The sequence below is a fragment of the Cydia pomonella genome, chromosome 22, assembly GCF_033807575.1.
Source record: "Cydia pomonella isolate Wapato2018A chromosome 22, ilCydPomo1, whole genome shotgun sequence".
Lineage (NCBI taxonomy): Eukaryota > Metazoa > Arthropoda > Insecta > Lepidoptera > Tortricidae > Cydia > Cydia pomonella.
This window is the reverse complement of record NC_084724.1, coordinates 3,907,474-3,930,317: the sequence shown is the minus strand read 5'-3', so window position 1 is coordinate 3,930,317 and position 22,844 is coordinate 3,907,474. Positions and strand designations below refer to the sequence as shown.

At 37.9% G+C, this 22,844-nt stretch overlaps 1 protein-coding gene across 2 annotated transcripts in view; it reads left to right on the top strand.

Annotated features, from left to right (window-relative positions):
* The window catches only part of LOC133529948 (uncharacterized), a 276,394-nt gene that overhangs the window by 223,383 nt on the left and 30,167 nt on the right, over nt 1–22,844 (top strand). For both annotated transcript variants that reach the window (XM_061867733.1, XM_061867732.1), the window contains 3 exons: nt 19,181–19,347; nt 19,595–19,727; nt 20,124–20,248. In XM_061867733.1, coding sequence (XP_061723717.1) covers nt 19,181–19,347; nt 19,595–19,727; nt 20,124–20,248 — 425 coding nt within the window. The remainder of the gene's footprint in view (nt 1–19,180; nt 19,348–19,594; nt 19,728–20,123; nt 20,249–22,844) is intronic.

Below are 22,844 nucleotides of genomic sequence, written 5' to 3'. Positions count from 1 at the left end.
TAAAATATGCCCCATAAGCGACCTACAAGAAGGAATGACTAGCTAAACGTCTAAAACAAACCCCTCCATTCTCGATAGATCCAACCAGTAGATCCAAGATCGATCTAGAGAGGATTTTTATTTCGTTAGATCCAACTTCGGGCCGATGGATCTAACGAGAACTTTTTTTAGTAATAGATCCAGTTTAACTGACGAATGGATCTAGTGGGACTTCTTTTTATCGCAAGATCCAATCTTTACTTACGTTATTTTATCAATCAAAAATTCTCTATCTTGTTAATTCTACTTGAATTAAACGATAGATCCAATATAATTGTGGGCGCTGCTGGCTTAGCGTTTCCCCCCGCACGGTTTTCATTATTTTAAAACTTAGCTTTGCGTCTTTTCCTCGGCAAACTTTAACCCCCTTATTTATAAGCGTGTACTAAAGTTACGAAGCCGCTAATAATCGTTTGTCCCTTTCCGACGTATGGAAAGGGACAAACGATTATTAGCGGCTTCGTAACTTTAGTACACGTTTGTGAATAAGGGGGTAAGTGTCTATACCAAAATTAAACAGCTAATAATCTATTATATGAACGGCACCAATCACGGGACATTTAAGAGAAAAATACGGGTATTTTTGATATTTCACCGACATCTGTAAAATTTCTACCGGTTTATGCTATTTAATGAAATCTACTGCAATTGGTTCCAATATTATTAACCAATGAAACCTATTGTTTTTTGCTCCAGTCATGGGATGTATGGCGTCATTAGTTTTCAAACTAACAAATATTAATGAGAAATTAAACTTAAGCAGCTCTTTGACTCTTGTGTATGGTAAAATGTTGTCAGCTTTTAAAAACTGTTAGTAAATACTTGTTTTACAGGATTAGTCCATACCATCCCACTGGTGCCTGTTCCATTATAGGGGTGTTTACTATATTCAAATTCACCTCAAACTTGCAATGAAATGTTGACATGACTTACTTCAATTGATCATAGTAAGCGGTTGGTCAGTATAATAAACGGGTTCCACAGAACTAGCTTTTGCCTGCGACTTCTTGGAATTAGTAATTTTGGTAGCTTAATTTTGTCCAATCTGCGTTTTATTGATTCTCCATCACACCCTTCCTTATTTGAAAGACAACTATAGCGCCTAGGTAAATTGTAAAGGCATCCATTCCGTTTGAGCATATGCTTACATCAATTATGAGGCGACGCATCAATTATCTCTGGAGCTTTGAAAATTTGTATGGAATTTGTTTTATGCCCTTACATTTTATAATAATAAAAAAATTGAATTCAGTCAAACTAGGTGACATAAACAATAATAAAATCATTTATTTATCAATAAATGGTCCGGTCAATGTACATAATAAATTGTGTAGTAACATTTTCCAGAAATGAAAATGGGACCTTAAGATGTACTTAATTACACATGGACAAGACAAGCTAAATTCCAAATAGTAAAATTTCAAAAATATGGAAAAGTCCTTTGCTTGCGGATTTCACTTAACAAAAATATTATACATGAAATTAACGTAAGTTCTCTTCCGCTCCGCTTTTCAGCCTCTTAAGGGATGATTTCTGGGATGAATCTATCCTATGTCCTTCCCCGGGACTTAGAATAGAATAGAATAGAATAGTTTATTGCATATCACATTACAAGCATGGATGGAATGGAACATATAGGTATACATGTGACACCCTGTAAGGGCACAGCAATATAAGAGGGCTACAGTAGGTAATTAAATTACAATTATTTCGCACATCATTAAAATAATATTACACATACATTCACGCATGATCATTTGATTGTATTATAACATTATTTCCTTATATAAACGAAGCACGGTAATATTTTCATTTACTGACTTTATCAAAATATTCATTAAGATTATAAAAACATCCATGAATTAAAAACAGCTTCAGGTGTTTTTTAAATTGACCTACATTGTCCAGATCTTTGATAGAGTTTGGGAGGTGGTTGTAGATTTTCATAGTCATATAATGTGGGCTACTTGTGACAAGTTTTAATTTTGAAAAAGGCACTTTTAGTTGATTTATGTTGCGATTATTTCTTTTGATTTGAGTTGTATCTTTGAATGAATATAAGTTTAAATGTTTCCTAACGAATTTACATGATTCGAATATGTACATAGACGCAACGGTCAGTATTTCATGTTTAATAAAATAAGGTTTACACGACTCCATTTGATCAATGTTTACTAGAATTCTGATGCACTTTTTTTGCAGAATAAATATTTTTTCAATATCGCAGCTATTTCCCCAAAGGACCAGGCCATACGATATTCGCGAATACGCATATGCGTAATATGCCGCAAGGGATGTCTGTAGGTCTGTAACTCGCTTTAGATGCTGAACTGACTTAAACTATCTCTATACCTAACTTTCAACGAAATCCGGGTCCCGTCGACCCCTTACCAGAAAAAAGCCTTTAAATACCTTGGCCGTTTATCGAATTCCCCTAACGATTAGCTTTCCCTTTGAATTGCTTACCCGTTCATTTGACTTAGCTCTAGGAAGGCGTTTCCCTTTTAAAAGTATAGCTAAAAGGGTTTCGTCTTCATAATTCTAAGTTATGACACCTGTGCTGTCAACGCGCTTGGACACGCAGTCCTTCACTTTCCAGCAATCCAGCAATATTTGATTCAATTTTTACGAAGAGTTTAGTAACCAAAGCCTTACGAAATACCTCTTCCAAACCCCTCGAAGGGGATACCGGACCGGTCCCTGGTTTAAACGTGAAGAGTTATCAGACAGACACACAGACACAATTTCGTATTTATAATATTAGTATGGATGTATGTTGTGAACACGTATATGTAGAGTTTAATCCGTTAGGGATGATGGACAATGAATCCAAATTAGGACAAAACAAAAGGTACCTCGTAATTTATGTGGATTATGTTATCATGTTTTACTAGAGTAATCGCCTTAAAAGCAGCTTAGGGGGTGACTTGTATTATTAAACAAATAAAATAAAATATAGACCTGAATATAATAGTCTCATTTTTTATACCTAGGCTTATTTTTAATACCGGAATATGCGTGAATTCGGCAGAATTTATTGTTGACAACAATACCTACGAACAGTAATATAGTATTTTAGTATGTAAGCATATAATAAAGTACAATATTAATAGGTAGGTGTGCACTATGCATATACAGAGTGAAATTTTAACCACCAGCCATACTCAGTGCAATGACTTTATAGGTCATATTGAACAACGATTAATGCCGAAATCGCGAAACAAATTTTGGTTTACATTCCGGCTGATATGATGCCGCTGATTTCTATGGGACACCCTTTGTTTTCGTGAATCCGGCATAATAAAAGTCGTTCAGTATAACCTACAAATTTACTACGCAAAGTATAGCTGATGGTTAAAATTTGACGCTGTATTTTCAATTAAATAAAAAAATACAATTTAAATTAATATGGAAATTAAAAAAAAACATCAAATAACATACAGTAGGTACTTTCTTATAGAAATTTGAAGCACTAGATTGCTAATGCACGACGTTATCATTGCCAAAAATCTCTATCCATGATCTCATTTCGCAAGCATACTTTAAAATAAGCAATTATTGCTTATTTTAAAGTATGCTTGCGAAATAAGTTTTTCCTTAAGGCTTGAGATACACTTGTAAGTTTTACTTACGTAAGTAAGGACAAAGCTATTTGTTAGATTGAGATAGTAATATTCATCTCTCACTCTGTAGTATAGCTGTGTCCCTACTTACGCAAGTAAAACTTACAAGTGTACCTCAGGCCTAACAACAGTTTGAATGTAGAATCTGTAAGCTCGGTGACATGTTGTTGGTATCTTGTTATAGAATTTTATACAATTTCCCAAGAACGATTTTCTTGTTTTAGCCAGTCTGTAAGATGTTACTTTAAGCTTTCCTGTGTTTCTTGTAGCCTTTGGCTTATCAACATTCGTTGGGAAATTGTGTAAGTTTTTCCTTACAAACATTATATATATATATCGGAGCCACATTTGTATGCATAGTCATACATTAGATCAACAAAACCTGTTCGGATCAACAATTGCCAACAGATCAACAATTAACTGATGCCACAACCCGTCTGATCAACATTTGCCGAGTGGAGACATCTTATATTCTGACCGTTTTCGGCCACGGCGACTGCTTCAATTCCTTTGTTGGCGTTCATGCGCTCTCGTGTGGCTGACGTAGCCGATCTTGTTGGCAAAGACCCGTGCGCACATTCGCACAACGGGCATGAGAGAACACCATCTACGTCAGCGGTTCCTAACCTGGGGTTAATTACGCCCATGGGGGTAAAACTGGTATTTCACGGGGGTAATAAGTAATAAGCTTACTTAAAAATAACAAATATTAGACCTATAGGAAAGACTAATGATGATTTTTGGAAGGAGGGGTAAAATCAGGATCCCTAGTTAGTCTTAGAGGTGACAGGACTGAAAGGTCAGGAACCACTGATCTACGTAAGCTAATCATCGCTGGTGATCGGGCTTTCAGCTCATCCCTCTTGTCGTCCAGTTCTGTTCGACGACGGGATACTATAATTCTTGATTTTGACATTACCAGTGGTGTAATGTTCGATAAAAATTGTATTTGCATGCATTGTATAATGTTTTTATCTGCAAATAAATAATGATTGAGACTGCTATACAAAGTGTAACAAACAAAACAGTGGATCCTTTTATGGGCATACCTATTCGGTATTGTGATCTAATTAGGAAAAATAGAAGATTTTTTTTGATTATTCCCTGTAGTTTTGGGATTTTACTTAAAAAGTAAACTTATGTTGATTTTTTACACTTTGTATGATACATTAGTCCACACGTAATGGTTTAATGTAAAAACATATATGTTTATATGTACTAAATTTTAATATTTCCGTAAATTAACGTTTCTAGGAATATTCCCTCCTGAGAATTATTCCCATTAACGGCACATCACTATACTCTGAATAAGAGATTAAAGAGATTAAGAGATTAAGATATTTATTAATAAAATTATAAATAATTTTACATGTCACACAGTAGTGTATACATAAGTATCACAACATATTATTATTACTAGCTGTTATCGTTAGGTACAGTTTTAGCAGATTTGGTCAGTTATAATGGTACTTTTTCATATCTTAGTTTAGTAGTATAATTAGGTACATAGTTTATGATTACATCATTCAGTTGGAGGTATCAGTGGTCCTTAACATAAATTCACTTATTGTGTAGCACGCTAACCCAATTAAAATTTTCTTAAGTTTACTTTCAAATATTGCCTCACTAGTTGAGTTAATGACCTCTTTCGGTAGAGTGTTATAAATCTTTGCACCCATGACAACGAGTGACTTCCGAGTCTTTGCCAGTCGGCAGCGCGGGACCAGCAGGAGGTGCTCGCCACGCGTGTTGCGGCCGTGGTTCTGCCCGCGGGTTGTATATAGCCCGAGATTTGCCTTCACATATTTACAGACTTTTAATATCTAAACGCGGCATAAATTCATAATGGCAGCGTGAGGATCCTGTGTTCCTTAAATAACGACTGCGCTGGATAATCATTGGGCTTGCCCGAAATTATCCTAAGGGCACGCTTTTGTAGTCTAAACAGTCTATTGCATTCGGCTGCAGTGGCCCACAGCTCTACACCTTGAATCAAAATTGAGTGGAAATACCCATAGTATGCCGTTTTAAGATTTTGAGGCGTTAGAGTTGGCGCGAGTCTAGAAAGGGCGAAGCACGCCGATGCTAGTCTGCCGGCTACCGCATCTATATGGGGGGTCCAAGTTAGTCCCGAGTCAATAGTAAAACCGAGATATTTTGCTTGCTCAACCTGTGGGAGTTTTATATTGTTCACATATATTTCTAGCGGACATATACCAATTTTTCGAAGTTGAAAGTGCATAATATTTGTTTTATCTATATTAAGAAGCATACCGTTAGATGAAAACCACTTGGCAATGTTGTGTATTACTTTATGGGCTTTAATTTTTAAGTTGTTGAAATTATCTTCATTTAATATTATGCACGTGTCATCTGCAAACATAATATACTCAGGCTCAGAGCACGCCGTCATAATGTCGTTAACTAGTATTAAAAATAGGTTATTACCCATCATCGATCCTTGGGGTACGGCACAATCTCCTATGGGTTCAAGGTTCGATTTCGCGCCACGAACGACTGTGCTTTGTTGTCGGTTGCTGAGGAATGAGGCGATCGTGTTAAGAAAGTTGCCCTCGAAGCCGTAGCGTGCTAATTTCGAGAGGAGCAATGAGATAATCTTTAGGTATTTAACCTTTTGACCGCCAAAGACGTCATATCACGCGCGCAGCTACAGCCCAATATCAACCTTCATGCGTACCGATAAGGTTCATGATTACGCGCCGCGTGCGATAGGCGTGGCGTTAATCAAAAGGCTAAATAAAAGTAAACAAACAATATGTAAATTTTCTGGTAGTTCTAACATTTATTGGTTAACCAACCAAATACAAAACCGCCTGGATCTGTGACTGAACGACCTGACTTTAACCTACATATTTGATCATGTAAAATTTTCATCTACCCTCAACTTGCTTTACTTAGGAGCCTTTTTTTTTATAGTTGTACCCTATCCGTCATTAACCATTAGTGTTTATTATAAATAGGTAATAATTTACCAGATATTTTCCGCGCTGGATCGGGACAGGTGGCGTTCTCTCGTTTCGGAGGCCAAGATTCTTTTTGGATAGCTGAGCCAAAGCAGTTAGTTAGATATTTTCAGTTTCATTAATAATGTTGTAAATCCGTAAATAATGAATTGTATCTCACAGAATAATACCAAGGAAGTTATTTCAAGCTTCCCCGTGGCTCAATAGCCCTAATGATAATGGCTAAAGAAACAATGGTTTAGTAGATTAATAATAATAATAATTAAGGGATGAAATGCACTCATTTCTGCTGAGGTAGGCTGAAATGACACCTTTGATTCGAGATAAACACTACTTTTCATTTCGAATACGAGGGAAGTAAAATACATGTTTTTTTTTTAACATGGCCTAAGTGAGTATTTATTCTTTATTTCACCAACAATTATACATTTGACATATATGTAAAACTACAAATATTTTTTAAAGGAAAATAGAACCAGGTAACAACAGGCTGTTTTATCGCTAAAAAGCGATCTCTTCGAAATAACCTTTAGGTAGGAGGAAATGTAGAACTCATACAGAAGTATGATTTTTATAGCATTTCTTGAGGGTACTTTCAATTAAGCATGTAGGTAAAAGTATATATGAATGGGGAATTAAATATCAGAATGGAATTGTACAACAAATCCATTTAAAACCAATTTTCAATTGCCTATCGTAAAAAAAACGTACTTGGAAAGTAAAAACCTCTAGTGCAGAAACATTATCACTTTTTGCACACTTTTTAGAACAACAATAACTCTCTTTCAGCATGAAAAATGAAAAATAATATCAAACGACTTGTGGTTGCTACACCAAAGGCCAAAAGTATGAAAACAAGCTTGTTTTCTTAATATCTCATGTTTCCGTCTTTGTTTCATAATTGTATCCTAAAATTTACATCAAGCAACCACCGAAGGTTAAAAATACTCGCTAAATATCAAAACATCCTAAAATATTGTCAAAAACATCAAAAAAAAAAATTAGGAAAAAGTAACATAATTACTCTTTTAATTGCTTTGAAAGATGTTGAACTGGAAAATATCATAGCCACAACTTGAGTAATTTAAGTAATTTACTTTTAAAATGTTCTACTATATTATATTAACCATTTTGTTTCTAATGAGTAGTAACATCGCTTAAAAATTACACTTTTCTATTAAAATATAAGCTTATTTCTATACTTTTGGCCAGAAGTGTAAGTTTCCTGACTTACATCCCGTGATAAATGTAAACCCCAATTGACCATCAGAATCTGTCAGCTTATTCAGACCCACGATGTATAATCCGCACTCCGAGATGCCCTCGTAAATTATACAGATTAGGTTATTATGTGGCAACACGGTGTATTACCCTGTGCTTACAGTAGATGGATTACAGGGTGGGACAAATAAATTACTTGCAATGTTATGGGGAGGGAAGGAAATGATTTTGAATATTTTATGGGAGATAGCAGTGTGGCCAGGTGTGTTCAAGAGAATTATCGTATTTGAGTGTCCAAATTGTCGTACCATTGAAAATATTATCGTACGTCTATCAAACAGACAGTACCCCAAAAATTGCTTGCAACATAAGCTTACATTTCCAATATATAATCAAAGAAAACACAATTTTCGTCTGAATTGCGCTAAAATAAGTTTTATATCTGTGTATTTTTGTGTCAGATCCGAACGGTTTACAGAAAATTTCGAACATTTTGACTTACACCACGGAACCGAGTACCTAAAAGGTGCTAATTTTAGCATATTTCTGAGGTAAAGTGTCATATTTTGTTTCAAATACCAGACTTTTTGGGTGGCATCGTCCAAGAGCTGATATTATCGTACTATTGCGTACGATAATGCTCTTTGGAACGTACATCGATCCGGAGTCCAAATTATCGTACATGTACGATAATTATCGTACGCCTGGCAACACTGCAAGATACCTAGGCGTTGGTTGTAGACAAAACATGGTACGGCTTGCAGGCGGTAAATTCTTTGCAGAATATAGTAGTTTTTAAAAATCGAGGGACGAGTGCCTCTATATATAAACGTAGTCCCCATTATCCTCTCTGGATTTTAACATTACAGAAAATAGATTAAGCAATTTGGTGTATATTCATCATAGCAACGTCGCGTCCCTTTGATTGTATTTTTTTACATTTTTGAATAATGGGGTATTTCTCCTACTAGTCAAATCAGTTTCTTTTTACAAGCTTTTTTAGGGTTCCGTAGCCAAATGGCAAAAAACGGAACCCTTATAGATTCGTCATGTCCGTCTGTCTGTCCGTTTATGTCACAGCCACTTTTTTCCGAAATTATAAGAGCTATACTGTTCAGACTTGGTAAGTAGATGTATTCTATGAACCGCATTAAGATTTTTACAAAAAAAATGGAAAAAAACAATAAATTTTGGGGGTTCCCCATACTTAAAACTGAAACTCAAAAAATCTTTTTTCATCAAACCCATACGTGTGGGGTATCTATGGATAGGTCTTCAAAAATGATATTTAGGTTTCTAATATCTTTTTTTTCTAAACTGAATAGTTTGCGCGAGAGATACTTCCAAAGTGGTAAAATGTGTGCTACTTCTAAAATAACAGATTGAAAAAAAAAAAAAAGATATACATTACCATGCAAACTTCCACCGAAAATTGGTTTGAACGAGATCTAGTAAGTAGTTTTTTTTAATACGTCTTAAATGGTACGGAACCCTTCATGGGCGAGTCCGGGTCGCATTTGGCAGCTTTTTTTTATTTACCTTGCCATGTAGCTATGTATGTTTATACGGGTCAAATCTTGCAAGACAAAGACGCGGTCGCCGGTTTCCGATGAAGCTGAAAATTTGCATACATATGTAAGTCGGGTGACAACGCAATATTAGGGTACCATCGAGCTGATCTGATGATGGAGACAAGAGGTAGCTATAGGAAAACAATGCTACCTAATTATGTTTGGTTTTGTTAGAATTGTCTCGATGTGGATTAGTTGTCTGTTGGAAGGAAAGGACAGTCTTAAATGTTAAAATCTTGTATCAGAAATGAAATTTTTACGAAAAAAATATTACATTCTATACAAATCCAGATTAAATATTAATTGTCGATTATCACCCCCAACTAAGAGACATATCCACCCTGTATCCATTAATTTTGAAGCCTTATTACACCCTTTGATCATGAAACGCTGTATTAATGTCGTATCCACTCAAATTCCCACAAAGCCTTCGAAAGAGCCGTTAATTGAGATCTAAATTGCTTCCAAATTTGAATAAATAATTGTCTGTCTTACACATTTCATAATTTATTGTTTTCCTAAATAGAGCTCTATTGTGTTCAATGGAAGGTGGTGTTTACGATGCAAGAATTAAAACAGATGCGATGTTTAGAAAGTTAATGGTGTAAAATTTGCTTATGAAGGAGGTCGCGTTAAACGTTGTCGCAGTATAAGTAATATCAAAGAGTAGTATTAGTAGTAAACTATTTAGTCCTTTAGTTCTTCTGTCCCAAGTGACGATGGCTCCTGGAGGATCCGAAAAAAATGCCGAAATCGAGAAGTTGGTAGCTGAGCCCAATATCATCGGCGTAACTAAATCCCATAGACTTCGCTGGCTCGGTCACCCACTCAGAATGGGGGAGGATCGGGCAGTCAAGGAAGCGTACTTGGGGCGGCCAACCGGCCGTCGCGTCGACCGATCGGGCGCCCCAGGTATCGCTGGCGTGATGTCGTGGAGGCGGACCTGCGTCGGCTGAATGCCAATTCATGGCAGGAAACCGCGCTGGATCGGGACAGGTGGCGTTCTCTAGTTTCGGATGCCAAGATTATTTTTGGATCGCTGAGCCAAAGCAGTTAGTTAGTAGAAAAATGTTACTTTAATTTGCTTTCTGTACTTTTCAAAAGGGCCCCAAATTGTTATGTGCCCAAGGGCCCCAGCATAGTTTAAGACAGCCTTGCCTGTACTGGATACATTACTTATACTGTGTGCAATGTCTCAAACGAAGTACATAATCACGGCCTAATATCTAAAACCGCGCGTAAAAGCCGGCGGTAAAGTAGCGAGCGACAAAATGTGATAAAGTGCGACAAAATCAAGTAGTTATGTTAAATTATATCGTTTTTTACGTAACGACTCGAAACGGCTTTCTTTACTCTTTTTGGTGTGGAAAATTGCATTTTGATGCTTTATAAGTTGATGCAGTTTTTTTAATTATTTATTAAGAAACAAATGGTCATTTACAATATGCGGCATTATTCAATATTGCATTTTAAAGTTAGACCTACGGTTTCCTTAATTAAATATAAGAGTGCTAGATTTCATAGACTGTTTTTTGTTTTGGTTTGCTACAGAAAATCTGAGTTTAATATATATATAATTATTAAACACTTATAATAAATTCTAAGCTTACTTATATTTATATACCTGGTTGTCTGGAAGAGATCGCTTCTTAGCGATAAGACCGCCTGTTGTTACCTAACTTTTACGTGTTTTTTCATTTCCTGTCTATTTTTAAATGTATGGTGCACAATAAAGAATATTTACTTACTTACTTACTTATACCTGCAGAGTTAGGCTAGGTTAGGCTAGGTATATATATTATACTACGTCGGTGGCAAACAAGCATACGGCCCGTCTGATGGCAAGCAGTTTCTGTAGCCTATGTACGCCTGCAACTTTAAAGGAGTTACATGCACGTTGCCAACCCTAACACTCTGTTGTTGAGCTCTGGCAATCTTACTCACCGGCAGGAACTCAACATTATGAGTAGGGTCTAGTGTTATTTGGCTAGGCTGTTTAAGGTGAAGGTAATTCCCCAGTTGGGCTCTGCTCTAGATCTGGAATGACATCCGCTGTGCTGTGCCCTACCACCCAAAGCCAGATGACAATCACAATGCCCATACCTCTCTTATGGACGTAGTTTAAGGACGTACCCTGGTTCGCCGTCCGATATTCCAATTAATCCGTGTTTGATGATTCACTTGAGGACAAGTCACATTTCCGAAAAGTGTAATCTAATTTGAACCTTAGATCCGAATGCTAAAGTTGAAATTCTATTGGCGCGCATGTGGTCGATAAATCGTACTATACCTGGAAAAGGTAACAGAATTAATTTGGATTTGTAATGTTTTAAGTACAAGCTTCTATCTGCGATTTAATCTACGTGGAATAATGATTAATAAAAACCATTCTATGTCCTTCCCCGAGCCTTAAACTATTTCCATACAAAATTTCATCTAAATCGGTTCAGCGGTTATATCGTGAAGGGGTGACAGACAGGCAGAGTTACGTAGCGTCTTACGTAAGTGAACTGTTGGTGGATAATTAAAAGTCACTTTTTATCGATGAAAACTGTGTATTTTCACTAAAAAACGGATATTAATTACAGAGCGATGTTAACTGTGGAGTTGTTGAGAAAGAAGAGAGTGAGTGAGTCGACGAATGGATACAGGAATAAAATCATTCGGTCATATACATGGTTGCGTTCAGAAGCATAATTCCGGGTTTCGGCACCATTTATGTTGGTGGATAATTAAAAGTCACTTTTTATCGATGAAAACTGTGTATTTTCACTAAAAAACGGATATTAATTACAGAGCGATGTTAACTGTGGAGTTGTTGAGAAAGAAGAGAGTGAGTGAGTCGACGAATGGATACAGGAATAAAATCATTCGGTCATATACATGGTTGCGTTCAGAAACATAATCCCGGGTTTCGGCACTATTATAATTTGGAGCCAAATAAAACTGTAAATTAATTAATTACGGTTTATTCAGGGTTATAACACGCGTTCTTTACATGACCTCTTTGGTGACAGAACTCTTTTTGTGTTGCCACTGTAAAATACTGTGACAGGTTATTACAGGCACCATTTATGTTGGTGGATAATTAAAAGTCACTTTTTATCGATGAAAACTGTGTATTTTCACTAAAAAACGGATATTAATTACAGAGCGATGTTAACCGTGGAGTTGTTGAGAAAGTAAAGAGTGAGTGAGTCGACGAATGGATACAGGAATAAAATCATTCGGTCATATACATGGTTGCGTTCAGAAACAGTACAACTCGCGAATGCAAAGCGACGCGGCGACCCACGGCATTCGCGTTCGTAACGAGATCGTCCACGTAGTACACTTCTATAGGTATCAAAGGATCGATTCACCCGCGCCGCGCCGCGTTCGTAAGTTATTCACTTACGTGAGACACTGCGTTACTGTCGCATTTATTAAATACGTAGGGATTGGTAGGGATTATCCTCGCGGTGACAAATTTGTGTTTCACTATGCAGCAAGGCGCAAAGCGTTCCGTGCCATGAACCGTCGCAATGTTCTAAATTCCACTTTCGATTTTTTGTATACTTTCGCTTGCTAGGGTCTCAATATTAATACGACGGGTAAACACAAACTTTGCTCCCTTTAAACAAACCGTAGAACAAACTTAGAACCGTTTACTTATTTCATTATTAATTACTCAACTACGGCAAAACCAAGAATATTAAGAGGGAAGTAAAGGACGTGGCCGTACATACAAAAAAAAGAAAACGTTTCTTCTAAATAATCTCCATTCTCCATGATTTTTACTATGTTATTGACACAATGAAAAACTAGGTTTATAAGTTTTCCTTTTTTAGGGTTCCGTAGCCAAATGGCAAAAAACGGAACCCTTATAGATTCGTCATGTCCGTCTGTCTGTCCGATTCTGTCACAGCCACTTTTTTCCGAAACTATAAAAGCTATACTAATCAAACTTGGTAAGTAGATGTATTCTATGAACCGCATTATGATGTTTACACAAAAAAAAAAAAAAAAACAATAAATTTTGGGGGTTCCCCATACTTAGAACTGAAACTCAAAAAAAATCTTTTTTCATCAAACCCATACGTGTGGGGTATCTATGGATAGGTCTTTAAAAATGATATTGAGGTTTCTAATATCATTTTTTAGGGTTCCGTAGCCAAATGGCAAAAAACGGAACCCTTATAGATTCGTCATGTCCGTCTGTCTGTCCGATTCTGTCACAGCCACTTTTTTCCGAAACTATAAGAGCTGTACTGTTCAAACTTGGTAAGTAGATGTATTCTATGAACCGCATTAGGATGTTTACACAAAAATAGAAAAAAAAACAATAAATTTTGGGGGTTCCCCATACTTAGAACTGAAACTCAAAAAATCTTTTTTCATCAAACCCATACGTGTGGGGTATCTATGGATAGGTCTTCAAAAATGATATTGAGGTTTCTAATATCATTTTTTTCTAAAATGAATAGTTTGCGCGAGAGACACTTCCAAAGTGGTAAAATGTGTGTCCCCCCCCCCCCCCCGTAACTTCTAAAATAACAGAATGAAAAATCTAAAAAAAATATATGATATACATTGCCATGTAAACTTCCACCGAAAATTGGTTTGAACGAGATCTAGTTAGTAGTTTTTTTTTAATACGTCATGAAATAAAAAAAAAATATTTTTTTCATCATACCCATACGTGTGGGGTATCTATGGATAGGTCTTCAAAAATGATATTAATGTTTCTAATATCATTTTTTTCTAAACTGAATAGTTTGCGCGAGAGAACCTTCCAAAGTGAAAAAAAGTGTGTCCCCCCCCTGTAACTTCTAAAATAACAGAATGAAAAATCTAAAAAAAATATATGATATACATTACCATGCAAACTTCCACCGAAAATTGTTTTGAACGAGATCTAGTGAGTAGTTTTTTTTTTAATACGTCATAAAATTTAAAAAAAAATTTTTTCATCAAACATATACGTGTAATGTATCTATGGATAGGTCTTCAAAAATGATAGTTAGGTTCCTAATATCATTTTTTTCTAAACTGAATAGTTTGCGTGAGAGACACTTCCAAAGTGGTAAAATGTGTGTCCAAAGTGGTAAAATGTTGAACAAGATCTAGTAAGAAGATTTTTTTTTAATACGTCTTAAATTGTACGGAACCCTTCATGCGCGAGTCCGACTCGCACTTGGCCGCTTTTTTCTAAACTGAATAGTTTGCGCGAGAGACACTTCCAAATTGGTAAAATGTGTGTCCCCCCCCCCCCCATGTAACTTCTAAAATAACAGAATGAAAAATCTAAAAAAAATATATGATATACATTACCAAGCAAACTTCCACCGAAAATTGGTTTGAACCAGATCTAGTAATTAGTTTTTTTTAATACGTCATAAATGGTACGGAACCCTTCATGGGCGAGTCCGACTCGCACTTGGCCGCTTTTTTTATTTGCCATCTTTTATATATATATATATATATTTTAAAGCAAAACCTATAAATCTAGGATATATTATGCTGAAACGACCGACATCAAAACCAAAGGGGTTTGTTAAGATTTAGTTAGTGAAAACCGTTTTCTCTCGAAATGGATTTTCATATAAAAAGTACCGTTACTTCGTTAGGATCGCAAAGCTGTTCCTCCCTTTTTAATTCAATGGTTTACTTGGTCTTGTGATGACAAAATTACTTAAATTCAGAAAGATCAGCGCTGACTTTTGAGTTAGCATTAATGCTGAGGCGGGACCATTTCGTGGTAAACTATTTATTTATTCTATGTTTCTTTCTTTTGTTATGTTGTTATACTTTTGTATGTCATAGTTTATCACGAATAAATGCAATGAAAAATGCAATGCAATGAAATCAACGCTGGAAGTCGCCAGCAACATGTTGAAATTATCGTGCCTCTTTCTCTTTTTTATGTTTTGCTCTTTTGTGTAATTTTCTATTTTGTTTGTGATTGTGAACAAATTATGTATATAACAAGCTTTTTGTTTACTTGCCCTGTATGTATGTATGTTATTTTGTTAGTGTCAAATCATGGAAAAAAAATTTGACCCAATTTAAAATGAAGCTGAAAATTTGTATACATACCTATGTAAGTCGTCGGGTGACAATGCAATATTACGGTACCATCGCGCTGATCTGATGATGGAGACAGAAGGTCAAGGCCATAGGAACTCTGTGATAAAACAACGCAACCTAATTGTGTTCGGGGTTTTTTACAAATGTCTCCATGAGTATTAGTTGCCCGTGTAAGAAAAGTAAAAAGCTTGTACCAAAAATTAAATTTAAGCACTCACCATCACTTACCATCAGGTGAGATCGTGGTCAAACGCCTGCCTATCCTCCATAAAAAAGGCCCAAAACTTATTCTGTTGTATTCTATATCGATATGTTTTCTGCGGTATATTACGAGGGCGTTTCCTCGCTGTACCGCCAGGCTGATATGTTGCAAAAAGTACGCGCTAGCCAGTGCCGGATTAAGACATTTTGGTGCCCTAAGCATTACTAGACCATGGTGCCCCCTCATCAAGATTACATTGAATTTTCTTGGTACCTAAATTGAGTGACGTTTATTGCCGCATTACTGCTGAGAATAGAATTTTCAATCCGTCAGACCATTTTATCACGGAAATTGACAGTACTGTAGCAGTAATGTTCCAACAGTAGGTAAGGTCAAGTGTAAGCAATTCGATTTTTTCGATTTCGAGATTTTTTCGAATTTGGACCTAAAAATACGTGTAATCCGAGTTTGCTTCATTCCAGGTGTGCATAAATGTTTCCTCTTTTTCAGTTTTTTGCTTATAAAACGAAAACGGTACGGCCGACGGAAAATTTGTTCTAATTACGAGTATTATTAAAATTGATATCTGAGGATCCGAAATGTAATTTAACTATGTTCTTGCAATAAAATAAATTGATTGATTGATTGATTTAAGGTACCTTAATATGTATTCGTAGTAAATTGTAAAAAAAGTCGACATTTTTTATTTTTGGTAAAATCATGTTAATAATCCGAAAACGCTTCCTTACCAGTTTCTGATCCACCAAGTGCTATTGTAATTGACAGTGGGTTCCTTCTACATCGAGTGGTTTGGCAATCCAAGGGACAAAATTATCTCCTAAGGATCCCAAAATGTATGCACACCTCCTGGGATAGAGCAAACTCGGATTACACGCATTTAGGACCAAATAAATGTATTAAAACAATTTCCAGCTTGCTGGGAATTAATTCCTCAAAACGCTATTTTTGGATCTAATTTGATTGGCCTAAATCGTGAAAGTTTAAATCAGTATTTTTAAAGGCAAAGTCTAAGGCTGAACGCACGGAGCGTTCGATCGGCGCTTACGGATGCGGCCAAAGGTCGAGCTGGAAGAAAGCAAGGCTTGAATTTGACTAATGGCGAGGTATGAATAGCTGGACGTCCGGAGCGTCCGATCGCGGCGCGTTATCAATGTTATCATATAATACAACCAATGGCGAGGTGTGAGCGGCAGCCCAGCTGCGAGAGAGGACAGCATGGATTTGGATCCATGGCCAAGCGAAAGTGAGGCAGTTTGCATAAAGTAGAAGGCCTGGCGTCGCATAAGACCTAACGCCGAACTGCAAAAGAGTGGCTTGAAATCGAACCTATGTAATCACGGTCCTCCTACTGCTCGGCCTTTGGCTTAACTCGAAAGCGCAACTTGAAAAGATGCTTTTGTTTTTCGGCCTTCGCGGGGCCCTTTATAACACTTAGAAAATTAGGTCGCAGGATCGTGGCTCTGCAGCAACTCGGCCTGGCCGACACATCTGGTGTGCAAGAGAGCAAAATACGCTACAAAATCGGTAATCTACGTCGAGAAAATCGGCTGGCCACAAGCCCGACGGTAAGATTTTTTGGCCATGAGCTTTGATGGCCTCCGGGTAAGGTCGGAGATGTGCTTACGTGTCCTCACTCTCTTCCGACCTTTCGTTATTAGATGGGTACTTTTCTTCTTCTTTGTCAGGGGCTATGTTAGGCTCTACAGCCCAAATATCACTGCGACCATTCCTGATCTATTGTGATCGCCACCTACTACAACTCCCGATCCAAACCTGCAACTTCAAACAACTGCAGGATCTTCTTGATCTCGAGAGACCCTAACTCCTCCCGACGCAATGTGTGTCCGCCCAGGATTGAGTCACGAGTGCGCATTAGGCAAGGTCACGTTTCCCCATAGTGAGCATGTGCTTATTTAGGCCGCAGTGCCCAGTAAGCACCCTTACTAAGTTGCGCAGTTGGTTCCTAGACAGCGCTAAGGCGTTCGAAGCCGCCTTTTTGCTGAAGTCCTTGATAAGCGCCTTGGAATGATTCAAGCCTGTAGTTTCTCTCCAGAGTTGAATGGTTTTGTAGTGACAGTAGGTCTTTAGGGTGAGCCGCGTTAGGCTTTTGGGAATACCACAAAAAGGCTCAGGACTGAAGGTCTTCCCCTTAGCCCCTGCTCGCGCGAGTTCGTCGGCCTTTTCGTTTCCCGCGATACCCGCATGCCCCGGGACCCAACGTAGAACAACCTTGTTCCTGGCTCCAAGGTTGTTCAGTAGCTGCCTGCAGTTCTCGACCAGCCTTGATGTAGTAACATCAGAGGTTAGGGCCAAGAGTGCCGCCTGGCTATCCGAATGGATATAGCTTGTATTTTTGCCGTAGTTGCATTGCAGGTTGATCGACGCACATTCTAGAATGGCGTATACCTCTGCCAGGAATATAGAGCAATAACGTCCTAGGTTTAAGCTAATGCCCTTCCTAGGCGCTTCGCCATATACTTCAGATCCGGACTTGGAGCCATCAGTGTACCACCTCAGGCTTCCTTCTTTCCACTTAATTTGACCGTTTAACCAGTCCTCCCTTTTGGGGAGTTCCACTGAGTAGAATTTGTGTGGACAAAATTTGGGTGCCATCGTGTCGGACGGCATCCCAAGAACAGGAATATCGTGTACTGATTCCCTTAACAGTCTCAGAGTTTGCGATAACCAGTTACCTCTCCTCGCGCCCGCTATTCTAAGCATACTAGATTTCGCCTCCAATTCCAAATGCAGGTGAAGGGGCGGCAGATTTAGTATGGTCTCTAGGGCTGCCGTCGGGGAGGATGACATGGCTCCAGTGACGATAACACAGGCAGTCCTTTGCAGACTGCTAAGCTTCGCCACAGATGGGTACTTGCACACGTATCAAAAGGTTTCGTGTACCTAAGTACTACACGACAACTGCGATGCTGATGTAGCCTGCGCTTTTTTTTACTACGATTTTGGTGCCCCCCTACACGTGGTGCCCTAAGCAAGTGCTTATTTTGCTTAATGGTTAATCCGGCACTGGCGCTAGCCCAGGGCCTTGGTGAAGTCAAGCCATACGAACAGAGCCCTCACAAAGGCCTTCATGTCGGCTGACCGAGGATCCAGTGTCTCTGCTGCGAACGACGCAAACAATAGTTCTTAAGTAAGGACGTGTATTTGCGACGCTTGGGACCCTGGGCCTGGTCAGCGTTGGACAGGTCGGCTGGATATGGGGCTGTGCAAATGTGCGTCCCATACCAGGGCCCTACCTAGTTTCCATTGCACCGATGTAGAAAATTCCCATTTTTATTAGCAGACTTCACGTGAAACATACTTCTAATATCTGATTATCCTACGCAATATGCTTAAAAGTAAATTACACTTCAAAAATTCTCACTAAATAAAGGTAAGTTATATGAAATAACTTATTTATTTTGTTTCTTAATCTATATAATTTATCTTCAGGTACGGCAGCCCACACCATGCCCGGTCGCAGTCGGTCAAGGCAGCGAGATCGCGGACGGGCGAGCGTCAACTACTGGGTCTGCCCCAGCAAAGGGCAAGAGTGGCGTCTATGCCCAATACTGGAGTCGAGGAGGAATATTACAGACTGAGGCATTTTAGTATAACGGGTGAGTATTGTAATCGTTACTGGGTCTAAGAGAGACAACTATAGGGATTGCCCCAGCAAAGGGCCAGATTGGCGTCAATGTCCAATATTAACTACGAGTAAGAGGAATGGGGTATTACAAACTGAGGCATTTTAGCATTACTGTTGAGTAAACTGACAATAACTGGGTCTGAAGTGGTAGTAAAATTATAAGTATATGCTAGCTTACAATATGTCAGATAAATTTTTTATAGCAGTTATTGTTACAGGTAAAGGCGTGGTGAATCGGGGGGACTCTCTCCGGTCGAGAAGATCGCGGTCCAACACATCCGTGGCTTCCAGTGCGTCGAGCACAGAGGCCGTCAACAGGGCGTCTGCGCCTTGTTCCTTAGCTTCTTCAAGGTGATACTTACTTACTTCATTGGTTCAGTGACCCAAAAAGGATATTGGCCTTTGTCACAAGAGAACGCCATTTTGCCCTATTCTCATTGCGTGGAGCAAAAAACATAGTTTTAACTGGTTAATAATATTGAAACCAATTGAAGTAGCTTTCATTCAATACATAGAAAACATAAAGGATGAATTGGACATTCAACTTTTAAAGCATAAAGCGGTAGAAGTTTTACAGATGTCGGTGAAATATCAAAAATATTCCAAATGTTTTCTTAAATGTCCCATGATTGGTGCCGTTAACATAGCAGAATTTTGAGATCTGATTTTCTGGACCTCTCTTCAGTGTCGCCAACTGGTGAGCATAAAAACGGTAGCCCTCATTGTTAATGTTGTTATTTGTTTCAGAGATTCTTCTGCGGGTCTCAGCTCGTACCGGGTGCTGGTGCTGGGAGCTCCTGGCGTTGGTAAATCAAGCCTAGTCGGTCAATTTATGACGTCAGAGTATCTCCACGCGTACGACACTAGTATAGGTATGAATTTATGAGTAATTATTAAATTAACACTACGGATAGAGGTCATTTTAGCACCAGTGCTAGATCTATTAATCCTACTATTTATGGAGAACAAAGACTAAGCGTCCAAAAAGGTCTGTATCATTTCTTCAGGACACTGGTTCTGGCGTCAGACTGAGACTGCTTGCCATCAAGCGGGCTGTGTGCTTGTTTGCCACCAACGTAGTATTAAAAAAGTACAGTCTGCGATAAAAACTTGCATCAAAAAATATTTTTGTGTCAAAAAACTTAGGATAATTTTCTTGTTAAGATGCTCGTCACTGACCCAGTACATGTCAGCTTTGAAAGTTATTTTTGATACTGTAAGGTGTCATTTATTGTGCATTAATTATGCATGTCGAGCACAAGGATGTTTGAGCCATTTTATTGACCGAGCTTTAGCGAAGGTCTTCGTTTCAGATTGGGTAAAAATGCTTTCTGTAAAAAAAGCTACTGCAATTGCTTTCAATATTATACAAATTAAAACTATGTTTTTTCCCCAGTCATGGGACGTATGGCGCCATTAATTTTCAAACTAACAGATACTCGTATCAATGAAAAATTAAACTTAAGCAGCTCTTTGGCTCTTGTTAATAGTAAAATGGTGCCAGCGATTAAAACCTGATGGTAAATATTTGTTTCACAGGTTTTGTCTATACTATCCCATTACGGGTGCCAGTCCCATCATACGGGCGTTTACTATTAACTTTTAATAAAATATCCCGTTTACGTTACACACTGGTAAAAGTCGAAGTTTGTTGTTGTTGTTGAATTTTAGATATCAAAAAAGAAAGTTTCACCCATTGCATTCAAACCACCACACAAAGATCTAAAGACGTCAACTTTTATATAAATCGTCCTCGACAACCAAGCTGTTCGTATTTCCGCCTGAGAGATTCCATTTGCACGTCGCCGAGAATACGTTGCGAATATATCAATTGAATCTGAGATGAAATGAACTGACTTGACGGAGCTTTGTAGACCGCGGGCCAGGAGCATATTTCGTCAGTCATCGCCTCCCGGCTGATACTTTGCCAGATGATAGTTTAGATGCTGTTTTAACTTTAAAAAAACGGTCAGCCGGTTGTATTGCGTTGGAAAGACCGTCAGCTGCAAAACGAACATGTAAAAAATACGCGCCTTACCACTTTATGTCCGCAAAGTATAGGTAATGTTTAAACTGGCGTTTCACCTGATGAAATTCTACATGCAAAGTTTCATGTTTTTTTTCAGAGGCACATATACATATCAATTTTAACTCGCCAAACTGCTTATGCGGTTTGTTGGCGAGACAGCGTAAGTAAGTAAGTAAGTAAGTAAGTAAATATTCTTTATTGCACCAACAATTATACATTTTACATACATGTAAAACTACAAATGAATTTTAAAGGAAAATAGAACCAGGTAACAACAGGCGGTCTTATCGCTAAAAAGCGATCTCTTCCAGACAACCTTTAGGTAGCAGGAAATTTCGAACTCATACAAAAGTCAACAGGTAGTGCAAGGAGCTAAATATGGAGACTATTAAATACAAACACACATACTACTTATATAAGTATTAAAACAATACCTAATATACTAATAAATATACAATATAATATAATACAATATATATATATATATATATATATATTTATACTTACACATATACAATATATAAATGGCAACTTAAGGTAGAGATAGAAAGTATAGTTTCAGCTGATTTTTGAAAATGGGGAGAGATTTAGCTAATCTTAATTCTACTGGCAGAGCATTCCATAACCGAACAGCCCGGAAGGTAAAAGAGCTATTATAAAATTTTGAAGTAGATAAGGGAGGAGCAAGAATATGAGTCTGAGAACATCTGATAGAAGAGAGATACTCGAAACGCTCTTTGAGATAAGGTGGTGTAGCGGGGTTAAAGAGAATGCCATAAAGGAGGGCAAGAACATGAGAGTCACGGCGAAGACGAATAGGAAGCCACTTGAGCTGAGAACGAAACTGAGACACATGGTCATATTTGCGCAAGCCAAATATAAACCTTATACAGAGATTCTGGAGGCGCTCAAGCTTATTCAGCTGATCCTGCGTAAGGTCAAGCGTAAACAGCGTAATTTTTTCCATTTTTTTAATTTTTTACATTTTTATGCACCTAAAAAGGTACCGTACTTAACCCCTTACCGCATATGCAACCTATATATATGGCTGATATAATCTTCTAGTCTATTGACAGCTATTTAAGTTCAAATTTAAAACTATATTTTTTTATGACACGTTACGGTTGATTAAGTTAAGTTGCTATCATTTGTTATTGCTATCACAAAAAAGCGCTTATTTTTTACATGTTCATGCGACCAGCTGACGTTCTTACCACCGCGGTATAACCGGCTGACGATTTTTTTAATTAACAATAGGTTCTGAACTATCATCTGACAAAATATCAAACGGGAGGGATGACAATTTTTTTACGTAGTTCGGTGGCTGCCATTCCTCAACCCACCAACAGAGCGGCAGCTGACGTCCACGAGGGTTCACCATACACAGCCGTTAACCACTATACGAGTTATCGCCTGGGCGGCGATTGATCATGGAAATC